We start from the raw sequence: 12,825 nt of genomic DNA, 5'->3' as shown, positions 1-12,825 counted from the left end.
GTCCTTATGATCCAGATGGATATTCACTTCAAAGTGGTCATCACTTTCCTTAAGAGTCCAATGACACCTATGGACTTTTTATCATATTCCATCTTCTATATTGCCAAGAAATATAGGACATCAGAATAACATATAAGAGCATGATGAAAACTTTGGAAGCTATGCACAAAATGTATCATCCTTGTGTGTTTTCTCCATTTGTTTCCTTTTACGTCCCTAGAGTCTATCCAATGGGTTGGATATTTTTTTAATCCAACCACATTATTTTTGTCCTATTCAAAGATAAACCTTGAAAAGAATATCTAAACACATGAGTTGGGATGAACCAAACAATATAAATATTTTAAGATTTTGCCAATATTCATTGAGCTTTGAGTATTTTCAACCATCTTCAAACTTGAAGGGATGGGTGCTTATTGAGTGTATCACTAGCGATGGTGAATTGAGATTAGGCTCCAAGAGCTCTTCCAACATTCCAAACATGTGTATTTACTAGAACAATATATATTTCAAAGTAAAAGAACAACTCTTTTATATAAAGAAGGATGGAGAATTGTCAAGGTAAATAAGGTTGCCAATTTGAACATGCATAACAATAAATATACTTATAACTCGTTTCCATTCCATACTTATTGATGGAAACTCATCTTTACAAAGTTTCCACAAAAAGTATAAAACTTTATTGAGCAAATTAAAAACATAAATAAAAATATTTTAGTCCTATAAGTAGGTGAAATTTATTTTTGCAAGAAGGCATAAAGTGAAGATCTTTTGCACTATATGCATGTTAACGAGAGTTTATCATTTTCTATCTTGTGAACCTATGCAAATTATGTTAAAATAAGTATAGCTCAGTTCCTATGACTTATGGTTAATGAGAGTTTATAATCAATTATTTGACTAATAGAATGGAAAGATTGCTATAGCCATTTAAATTATTGGAGCAATTTGGCTAGTTCCTAATGGATCGAATTAATATTCAGGAGTGTTGAACACATATGTTATGGTGATAAAGCTAGTAAAATTGAGCTTTAATTATGCTTATTTGAATCTCTATACTATCACTATCTATGTCACCTTTGATGGAAAGATCAAATGTTAGTGCCTAGATATTCTTGTGCAGTACTTCAGCATCTAATTTCATTATTATCCTCTTTATTGTGCAATAGTACAAGAACTAGTTCAATTGCATCTTGCAATGAAGCATAAACTAATGTACAACCACAACTAGATTCCTTTGTTGACTATAAACAATAAAATGATCTTATAAAATGTACTTCTCTATAATATTCAGTGTTACAAGTGCTAAATGAATGGGACATCTACATGAATCACGTATGCATGTATAGAAAAGCTAACAAAACTATTGAGCATTACAAGTCCTGAATGAATGGGACATCTACATGAATCATGCATGCATGTACAGAAAAGCTAACAAAACTAACATGGATGCTGCAGCACTTGGCGCATACTCAAGGCAAACAACTCAATCTTCAAACTACATAGAACATGAGAGGAGAATTCATGTACACAAGTACCCCATTCCCAAACAAAAAGAATATGAAAATATTTCGATTGTTTAGAAGAATATCTGCAAAAAGAACAAGTTATTACAAGGATCCTAAACCATAAAGGGAAAAGCTAAGCCTCCTCCATTTCTAGAAGACTTTGAACCTTATGCTCATGCCATAAGACTCCAACGAACTTCTACAATGTTGCATTTTTAATGTCCAACACTTTTAATCTCTTTGTACTTCAAGTGGTGGTATTGTCCAATACTCTAATGATTGTGTAATAAGCATAATCACTCATACAATCTTCAAATCTACCTATGACCAAATTTGTTATTCTTGCATACATCACATGGAAGTCAACATGGTTATCCGGTTGAGAAAGAGAAACAAAAGCAAGGATGACAAGTCCACAAGAGTCTCCTGGACTAAACAAGAGAAGGCCTATCACCAAGTGCCAATCTAGATAGCAAAGAAACCATTAGTGAAGACCTGTAACATGCTTGAATGCAACTTACAAGATATTTGCCAAACCCCTAGCCAAGAGGTTGTTCATGCATTTATAAGAAAGGAACAAAAAGGCTTTATTAAAGGAAGATACATCTTGGATTCTATTATTGCACTGTGGGAAGGGATAGAATATGCTCAGAAACGGATTCAAGATATTGTGCTTTTCAAGATAGAGTTTGTATAAAGCCTATGACAAGTTGGAATGGGATTTCATTTTACAATCTCTTCAAGATATGGGATTTGGGAGAGATGCCCATATCCTGAACATTAAGAAGCATGGATATTAAGCAATGTGCTTCATGTGAATCTAGGTATAATGATCATAGTTTACTACTCCCCATCAAATTTAGTACTCCCTTTTTTTCCAGCGTTACATTGTAAATTCTCAATTAATAGAGCCATTAGTTACACATCTCATGAAAGCATTCAACAATTGGTTCTTCGCTTCAAAAAAGAACGTGACTCCTAATTTGATCCTTGAATGAATGTTTTCATCAAATAGAACTACCCCCTACTAGAATGATGTATCCTTAATTTACTATATGCACTACACATAATTTACTATATGCACTACACATATCGATGTCTTTCTCTTCATTAACATGTGACATCAATTGGATAAGAAAATACTAAATCACAAAATCATTTGTAAGAGTACATATCATATCTTCTATCAGTCTCTAAGGAAAGGCAATTACAATTTTTCGTGTTCACACATATCAACTTGTCCAAGCTAAAAAAAAAGTCTCTAACTAGTCCAAGTGCTAAGTTTTACATATTTATATTATTTATATCCCTATTTTAATTGTGCTATAGATAAGTTTGTGACTTTCATTTTTCAAAACCCTCTTATTAAAAACTATAAAAACCTTGTAAAGCATTTCAAATATTACCATTGACATTGATAACCTACATTTTTCAATAAGATTACTCGAACAGTCCGGTGTGCCTAGTTTGGTTTAGTAGCAGCCAAAATGCAATGAGAGGCTTATTGTGCAAACCTTGAGCAAAACCAACACTCCAGAGGGTGAAGCAGCATAGTAAAGCTAAAGCTTGAAAGAAGAGAGCAGATTTTTTATTGATTATTAACCCAACGATATCTACACATTTCACTTCTTCAAGCATGCACAAAAGATTGACATGTACCCCTATGCTTCAAACACTAGCATGGTTTCTGAAGCAGCACCTCAGTGATTATTCTATTGAGTCTGTATGGCACCTCTCCTCAGCTGGCATACATTGACGTCCTTAAACATTTGTGCACAAATTCTTTTAGATGGTTCATGAGTAACAATTGTCATTAGAAAACTGTTCCCTAGCAAAGCTCCCAGGCATTATTACATTGGACTACAGAAGCCTTTCTGGCTGAGAGCTTTGTGTCCTTCGGACAAAGTCCCAGTTCATTTTTCAGTTTACTTACTCTCATTTTCATGGGGCAGATCCTCTTCAATATGGCAAATCAACATATGCTCACCAGAAAAATTAATGGCCTATAGTTACAGTTCAGATATAGCAAGCAACAATCAATGCTTCACGCATACAAAAGCAAGTGCTGTCTCTGCTTGAGCCTGAATATCTTCAAGTATGGATGCCCATGTTTTCTGTGTTCCTTCCTCTTTATCCAACAGTTTGTCTCTTGTAAGCTGACGCAGCCTGCTCAAAAGGCATCTCAGTAATAAAGCATTCAATCCATACAAACTGAAGGAAAAGGATGTGGGCATGCATCATACACTTGTACCTTCTCACAGTCGCTGTGTCTCCCTGGCCAGTGGCTACAAGAAGCATGGTGTTGCTCGTGAGTGCCGTGTACAGCTCCTTGACACGATCATCAAGTTGAGCCAGCACTTCTTTCAACCCTGTAGATACCTTTCTTTTTACATTTATTTTCTCCACAGTTCCACTGCAGGTCATAAGTGCTGCCATGTGAGCTGCATGTGTCGTCAATGTGTCCAGATTTTTTGCTTGTTCTTCATAGAATGTTTGAAGATCTGTGAACTGCACCCATATGAAATTCCTATGCTTTTTTTGCACCTTTAAAAAATGCAATTTTTAACTGTTCAGTACCCAAAATGAATATCAGCCTGCACATGTCAAAGTATTTCATACTACTTACCTCTTTTTTGGCCTTCAAAAGTGCCTCATTATCTGATGTACATGGTATAGCATGGCAAGGACCAATGGCATACCGTTGAAGCACAGACATCCTATCAACCAGGCAACACTGGTGACCATGCTTGTTCAGGACAGAGAGTAGGTTTTCCTTGTAGTACCTTCCCCGATTCCCAAAATTAGGACCTGTCCATCCAATTGAAGAACAGATCAGATGTGCGCATTCAGCCTGAGAGCTTGGTAGAGCATTCAGGATCAGCATGTTGCAATTCAGAATACCACAAGCCAGTTATTTAATTTCTTGCAAGACACACCAAGCCAGCTTTGAAAGCCTAAACATTGAATGTGAAAAGAACTCAAAAGTCACTGAACACACATACAGTTGTCCACAGCAGACAAACCTACCATTCGCAATTTTAAGTAATGCAAGATCCATTGCAGCCCGCGCATCTTCAATGCTATCATGACCAGCATGGCCATGTTGAATTCTTCGATGAAGAAACTGCAAGGAAAGGATCCTTAAGGCAGGCTTAAATAGCATCCCTCGTGGATGACGGTACAGCAGTGCAGTATCAACAATCTTTTTATGTACAACTTTTAAAGCAGTAAGATCATTTTCCAAGGAATGGCCAATCAGTATGGTGTCTGCAGAAACTATCTTCAGGAATGCCTCCTGCCAAATTATGAAGAAAACATCATCTCTCGAAAAGAAAACAGTGAACACCATCATCCAGTGACAAGATTTGTCTGGAAAATATAGCTTGCCTGTACATCTCTTAGTTCAATAGTCACTCCCTCCATCATTTCTTGTGTAATACCACTATAACTGTACAAAACACCAAAACACAAAAATGAGAACCAACAATGATCATACTGTAAGGAACAGCATGCCTGCCTGCACAGCTATGAAATGTCAAATCCACCATCTTTTAAGCCTAGCAAGACAGTTGAGATGTAGCCTGTAGAAGCTACAGTTCACAAGGAAGCAGAATGAGTCACAAATGACCTATAAACATGGACAAAAGGACATTAAGCATGGGCTACTAAAGCATGCATGCTTGTCTTAAGTGCTAAAAAAACACATATCACAACTTCAGCTCTGCGAAAGTTAAAGTGTGATATATAAGGGAAAACAGAGGACCACCCTAAGTGGCCACTTGTCAAGATCCAATCATTCACATAGAGGATGATAAGCACACAATCATGACCACCAACCAATAGTAACGGTTGGGGTCATGATCCGATCTCCTGAAACTATGCTCGAGGAACAAGTGGTCAATCCGCCAATACCTAGAGGCTAGCTATTGGCACTTCCTTTGGGCCATACAAACGCCTAGACACATGATACACATAATCCTCCTTGCCAAAGTACACTGAAACTTAGAGGCTGATTGCTATAAATCTCCTCCTCAAGGACATCATTCAAGAGTGTGGAATTCACATCTGTCTCATATAAAGACCGATGATCATGGGCTTCAAGAGCTAACATGATCCAAATAGTAGACATTATAGCAATGAAAGAAAAAGTCTCCGAGCAGCCAAATCTTGCCTTTTGCACAAAATACTTGGCAACAAGGCTTCCCTTATGCTTGTCCAAGGTGCCATTTGCCAAGTATTTGGTCTTGTAGACCCATTTCACACCAATGATATTCCACCTCAAGGGATGCGGAACTAAAATGCCTTATCTCATTCCATTCGATGGAATCAAGCTAGCATGACTCCAAGTCTTCTATGTAAGAGCCTCCTCAAGAGTGGCAAGCTCACAGTCCTCCAATAACTTGGCCATCAGCACAATCCACACATAGTGAATACCTGATTCTCCATTGTACGCTTGGTTGATCTATAGGGTCTCTCTGATATTTCTGGGGAAGAAGTAACCCCAAACTCTGGCATAAAATGTTGAAATCACTACAATATAGCATATGGTCGCTAATCCTATGAGGGAGGATGAGGAGCCTCCAATACCAACGATGGACCTATATCTAAAATCACCACCTCCTTATCATGGGAAGGGAACTGCACCTTTGTAGGCTAGGTGACTCAAAGGGTGAGTGAGGCAAGGGATGATGCCAAAAAGAAGGACTGCTAAGGGATAACTTGCAAGGAAGGGAAGTCACTGATGATCCACCTACCAATGCAGCTCTTTTTTTTTTTTTGTGGTGGGTGGGTTGTGGTTTGGAAGGGGTGGGTGTGATGTGGGGTGTGGGGGGTGTGTTGGGTTTTCAAGTTTTCAAGTGTCTAAAGAAAAGATAAGTGTAACCACCACTTTGCCGAAATTGGGATCATGAGCTCAAAACTTTTCAAACCATGAAGACATATTGCTTTTGATTTTGCCTCGAAAAAATAGGCCCAAACACATGCAGAGAAGCCATGAACCAAGAGCATGAGGTATTTGGTTTTCCCTAGAGAAACCATGCACATAGGACCACATGAATCTGTATGTGTCAACTCCAGAGGAGTAGATGCCTTGGGCATAGGCACCTGACATTTGCCCCTCAAAAGCTATGGCATAGAGAAGAAAGTTTGGGAGGGAAGCCTAGCAAACCCTCGACCAATCCCTTTCGAAAACATGTCTGATCAAGTCGAAATTAAGGTGCACATAATGGGTATGCCATAAGAGTCCAAGTGCCTAACAAGAGAGAGTGGAAAGGGTTGAAAGCTTGTAGATCCCACCCTCCTATGTGTGGACCATTGATCAACTCATGATGCAATATCCTTCACAATAACCACCTCCTAGATGAAGACCATGCAAGCCTCCATCAATGTGAGAAAATGTATGGATAGAAGATTGAATCCCAAGTCTTTGACTAATGAATCCTGCCTGTCAAGAACAAGTGGAATTGTGCCTACATAGTACACCTCGAACAAGCATAGAAGAATTCTAACCAATGGTGCCTGAGCCCCCTCTGTCATGGACATTCTGTATCCAATCATGGTAGGCCATGTGAGAAGACACTTTGTTGTCCAGAAGTGCGTGCTTCACATTTAGAAGATTAGATCAGCTACGTAAACTATATTGACGAGTTGTGTACAGCAGATGCTCGTTGGACTGTATTGGCTATTAAGAACTTTGATAGTTCCTCAAAACCATAGTGCAGCTCATAAAGTTTGATTTTCTTTTGCCAAGTTTATTACAATAGCATGCTGGCCTTTTCCCAAAATGAAATTAAAAGATTCTCAGAAGGCATACTTGGTATTAAAATCTGTTATCTTATTAGCAGGCTTCACCAATGAATCAAAGAGGACCTGCATGCATGCAATGAAACCACAAGCTCAGTTCATGCAAGAATCATTCTATAAAATAGCTGAAACTTTTATTCATATCTAACCTTGCCAGACTTGTCCACCAAACTAGTCCGGGCCAACTCCAGTCCATGCTTGGTGTAACACTGCCAATGTGCATACACAACTGGTTAGTTCTGTTTGACTCTAGGTTTGATCTGCTGCAAACTAGAGATCAAGTAAATTTAGTTTCTAATTCAATGTTTGGAATCTGTAGCTCTAGCTCCCCCTCGAATCTGAATTTCAACCTTTAAAAAATGAGGATGAATGTTCCACGAGGCTGGTCAAAATCTAACCCATGGAAGACTAATCCTGTAATTTCCAAATACTTTTTCATAAACTACAGTACCTAAGATAATCCTTCAAAGGTCTGACCTTAGTGCTGCAAATTCAAGAGACCACTAGATAAAGGACTCTCATATCAGCTGTAGGATGTAGAAACTCCTTTGTGAAAAGCATGGTGGACACAAGGGATCAGTAGGTCCATATTTAGGTACCAAATTACTCTCTCAAAGGGATTATATCTGTGGACAAGATGGTTAGAACATAACTTTTAGGCATGGCATGTTGTCAAGGAAAACGAACTACCAAGCATACATTGATGGCTGGCATGCCTCACATTGCAGGACCCTTTTGAGGACCAACTGGATCTAGGTAGTAGTTGCATTATATCACTTTTTCTTTATTACAACACTTGCATCAAATAGTTTTTCTCAGCATGTTGTGTCTCTTGCATGGCATCACATTTTAGGGGTTTTTAGCAATGTGAAAAGTTATTCTGCAATATCAAACTGTAAAAGCCCTAAAAAACCTAAAAGGAAAAATACTCTCATTTTTGGCAAGTCAGTATGTTCTCATTAACACTATTTGAACATTCTTTAATGTAATCGCATTAGCAGTATATTTAACTGAAAATGTTAGCTGCAATAAATAAAACTAAAACCTCTTGGTATTGAAACATTATTCCCAAAATCTTACTTGGAAATTCCATCAAGTCTCTAACCTATTGCATTAAGGTTCAATTTATCCAAGATGCCACATGGCTATTGGTAGAACAAAAATCATGAATAAAGCATAGGTGGAATGAAATGCATAATCCCATGCCATGGAGCAAGGACCTCTTGAAGCACAACAAAAATCACACAACCCACTTGCCACAAAAACCTCCTCCCATCAACCAATATGATTATGGATGCCTATGGCCAGATCAAATATGTAAGTATTTCATGTTCTCCAAATCTCTAGATATGTCAAAGGCCACTCCAACACCAACAATCGAGTGGAGACAACGATGTTCTAGCTACAAACTGGCTGATATGCGTTGAACTAAAAAAGATGCATTATACATTAAATCTTCATTAGCTCATCAAAATAGCCCCAAAACTCAAAAATTACCCAATTTTCTATGTCTAATAAGCAAAGACCCAAACTTTGAGAGGATCCACATCTATAAATAGGAAGCTGCCTAGACACTTGCTTCACCCCTTGGTTTGCAAGTTACTCCAATCCTTCCCAACCTCCATCCATCAAGCACACCTCATTCAGCCTACTATCGTGGTCATCTCCGGCTATCGGCCTTTGGCCTGGCAGATCCTACAAGCTGTGTTGTGCCCCAGCTCGCTGACGCCATCATCAGGTACATCCATAAGCAAACACCCAAACTTTGGAAGGATCCACATCTATAAAGAGGAGGCTGCCCAGTAACTTGTTTCATGCCTTGTTCTGCAGGTTGCCCTAGTTCTTCCCAGCCTCCATCCATCAAGTGCCTCATTCAACCTATTGTCATGGTCATCTCCACCTATCAACCTTAGTCTTGGCAACTCCTACAAGTTGCATTTTGCCCCAACTTACTAATGCCATCATCATCTACAGCAGGTTATTTTTGCATTTTCAGCATTTTTCTTCATCAGCCTCTGCTCTAACTAGTAGTTATTGTACTCAAGATCCATCTCCAATGAATGACACACATCAACATTTCCCTCAGCCCGCTCCCACCAAAGTCATCAATTGTTGGACAGCTATCCCCTTTGTTGGAAAACCACTTCTTCCATGTATCCACCTCAGTCAGGGTTTCGCATTGACAGCCCCAAAAAGGGCTGGCACCCTCATTCTGGGCAATTTATCAGTGGGCACCCACTCAATGGTGTGCCTTCCTAGACAACTGAGGCCTACAAATAGGCCACTTCTCCATACATTCGAGACATCCCTTCTCATTCATTCGACACAATCTCTTGGTCACTTTTCCTCTCTCTAGCCCTTCTATTGCCCTCACACCCCTTCAAGAGGACATTGCATTTCATGGCTTGTGGCTCTTCTTCATCACCATCTTCTCCCTCTGCTTCAAGCACCATCACCCTTTGCATTTGGAGCTTCCCCAACTAGGCATCATCATCTCCATCCCAAGCATCAACTTCCTCACCCTTCAAGCACCATCTATAGTTGTGTTTGGCTATCTCAAGACCTCCTCCACATCTGACATCATCTATACCAGCTTGGCATTAGCTTTCCTCTTCTTGGCATCACCCACAGGCATCTGGCATTAGGATTTTCAGCCCTTGACCCTTGCGTTTGGCTGTCAAGAGGCTTCCCACTTTGCATTTCCCACTCTCAAGCTTATGCTTCACTCTAGCCACCTTCCTTCACACAGGCATCGGCTTTCAGAGCTCTTATACCTTGTGTTTTGCAGCTCACCACCTTCAAGGATCTGCATTTGCAGCCCAAGACCCATCTCCTGGCATCTAAGGACTGCACTTCGCTCCCTTGATAGGCGGTGATCATCTTCTTCCTCCTTGACGACATCAGAGGACTACAGTTTACTCCCTCGACAGTTGTCCTTCACCTTCCAGTGATTACTTCAATAGCCCACTACCCAGAGGACTGCGTTTCGCTCCCTTCACATAAGGACTGCACTTCGCTCCCTCGATAGGCGGTGATCATCTTCTTCCTCCTTGACGACATCAGAGGACTACAGTTCACTCCCTCGACAGTTGTCCTTCACCTTCCAGTGATTACTTCAATAGCCCACTACCCAGAGGACTGCGTTTCGCTCCCTTCACACTGTGCAGATTCACACAGATGCTGTCACGTGATTCAGACAAGACACTGCAATCATCTTCTGAGCTTCAACACCGCTATATCAACTTTTCTTCACATAGCATGATCCATGCTTCATCATCTTGATTCTTGTTCTCTTGTGTTTCTGAGTTTCTCCTCTCTCAATGTTTTTCGTACACACTATGTTTCTCCCCACAAACCCTACTATCTTTTGCATCATCGCATATTCTGACATGGTATTAGTGCATACTTGTTATTCTAACACCCTTGAGCATCTTGTGCATTCTTTCCTTCATTTACTACATTCATTCATTCACTTCAGAGTTATCTTTCTACTATGTTTGTGCTTCTGTATTTTGTATTTTACGTTTTGTGTTTTTGTGTATGTTTGAGTTCTCCATCTTTCAGTCATGGTTATACACTCCGTGTTTCTTTTGCAAACCCTAGCATATCTCCATTGTCCGCATTGATATGTCATGGAAGTCCACACTCAGGACATAAATCCTAGACCTGCCTAGTCACTAGGAGGAAATCATAAGATCAGGGGAAGCCTCATCACATATGAAGCCAAAAATACATATGCCTCGGGGAATCTTGCAGCATTACAAGATATCACTTTGCATCCAACATTGTCCATATTTTCAATAGACAGCTTAGTGAAACATTATATCCATCACCCAATTCCTTTTGTTTCTGTTATTTTCAACTCTTTAACCTTTCGAATTTTTCTAAGATGAACTGACTATGACAGATAACAGAGAAAAGCATTTCTTGTTAGGCTGTGACATTTCTCCCAAAGGAGGACACTTCATACACCTACCAGCACTCATGATTTCTCAATATCAGTGCAATCTGTACAGAAAGTGAATTCACTGTTTGTTTGCAATTTCTGACTAAAAACTTTGATTGACACCCTCATTTACCAACAACTACATTTAGACTCACAAGGATAAAGGCTTTAGAACACTTCATGTGCTGGTCACAATGTCCTACATCACCATTCCTTTCCCTACATGCATGGAACTTTCAACAAGTCTAGGGTTAAATACACTCCAACTACCTATCCAGCACACATATACTGGCAGTGCACAATTATAGCCTGCTTTGCCCAAAGCACTTTTCCTGCACATTCAATGATTGGCTGTCTTCATTATACCTGTCCTCTCATGCCAATCTAGCATCTGGGTATGAGGGCCATGAAACTGACCTTCAGGGGGTCAATGTGGATAGTGAACACAGTAAGCAGGAAAACAATAAGCCCATATGTTTCCCAATTCTGCCTCCTCGTAGTGTACATGTGTCTATGCAGCCAGACAAAATCTCTTTCTCACCAATGAGCATCAACTTCTTCCCTCCATTTTTAAAAACCCATACTACTCTCAAAATCAATCTGTTTAACATCAAGGCAATGTTGATCGTTTCAATAGTAATTACATTAACACTGCTGTATAGTATTTTTGCTATCTGGTAAACTGAAAAGCAGCTAATTCGATCTTCATACTTACCATTTCACAATCAAGGGCTACCATATCTTGAAAAGATGAATCTGAAGCAGATGGCTGAGTTTGAACATAGCCTGGATTCAACAAAGACATGAAACAGAATATAACTTTGCTCAAACCACACGCAATGATTCTAATATAGATAAGATAGCGAGCAATGCACTAGCGAAGGACCACTTTACCATCACAAGCCACCAATGGGTATCCATGTTCTTGCATCTGAGATTCTGTAAGAGTATAGTATGATACTGGAAATTGCATTGCTCGAGACTTTCCTGATTGTTCTGCAGCCATCAAAAACGTCTGATGATTCTCTTAACACTATACTCATAACACAAGATGTGTTTTTCCAAGCTCAAGATTAACATGTGATTAACTCCTAGATCTTTCCGCAAGCAAGACATTGCATAAGTTATGCATAACATTGGCAGGCCCAATAGCAAGGGTTCAATAGTTGAGATTCAAGAGCTATGATTTGAGCAATTGAGGCTTTTTGAATGTTACTGCCAAAGTTTCAGTTACACTATGAAATTTGGGTAGTGGGGCCAAGGTTTCGGTCTCAACAGTTGAATTTACTATTTTTGGAGTAAAAGATGTTTTTTATGAGAAACATCAAGGAATAAGCCGAAAAAACATGACTCGAGTTTGTGTGCCAATCTTGGGTAGATGGAGCCAATTTCTGAAGCAGTCATGGCATGTAAGGGAGGGTCTGTGGTTGTTTGAAACCAACCTTCCTTCTCGGATAGAGTGATAAATAACCTGATTAGGTACAATTTACAACAAGCATAGAATTTACATAAACTAAAAATGCAAATGTCACCACTTAATCTTGGACATTGGACACCGCAATGGCCCCA

General features: G+C 39.4%; 1 protein-coding gene across 2 annotated transcripts in view; it reads right to left on the bottom strand.

Moving 5' to 3' along the window:
- Nucleotides 1–3,111: 3,111 nt before the first annotated feature.
- LOC148041897 (Polynucleotidyl transferase, ribonuclease H-like superfamily protein) overlaps nt 3,112–12,825 on the bottom strand; it is a 60,901-nt gene continuing 51,187 nt past the window's right edge. For both annotated transcript variants that reach the window (XM_087683906.1, XM_087683902.1), the window contains exons 7-15: nt 12,151–12,252; nt 11,972–12,042; nt 7,460–7,519; nt 7,321–7,376; nt 4,896–4,956; nt 4,536–4,803; nt 4,135–4,316; nt 3,760–4,052; nt 3,112–3,674 (exon numbers count right to left, since the gene is read on the bottom strand). In XM_087683906.1, the coding sequence (XP_087540032.1) occupies nt 3,545–3,674; nt 3,760–4,052; nt 4,135–4,316; nt 4,536–4,803; nt 4,896–4,956; nt 7,321–7,376; nt 7,460–7,519; nt 11,972–12,042; nt 12,151–12,252 (1,223 nt within the window). In that variant the 3' untranslated portion in view covers nt 3,112–3,544. The remainder of the gene's footprint in view (nt 3,675–3,759; nt 4,053–4,134; nt 4,317–4,535; nt 4,804–4,895; nt 4,957–7,320; nt 7,377–7,459; nt 7,520–11,971; nt 12,043–12,150; nt 12,253–12,825) is intronic.

The sequence above is a fragment of the Lygodium microphyllum genome, chromosome 1 (genome assembly GCF_053477565.2).
Source record: "Lygodium microphyllum isolate KBCC chromosome 1, Lygodium_microphyllum_v1.1.10, whole genome shotgun sequence".
Taxonomy (NCBI): Eukaryota; Viridiplantae; Streptophyta; class Polypodiopsida; order Schizaeales; family Lygodiaceae; genus Lygodium; species Lygodium microphyllum.
The sequence above is the reverse complement of the archived record's forward strand: the minus strand, read 5'-3'. Positions and strand labels throughout refer to the sequence as shown.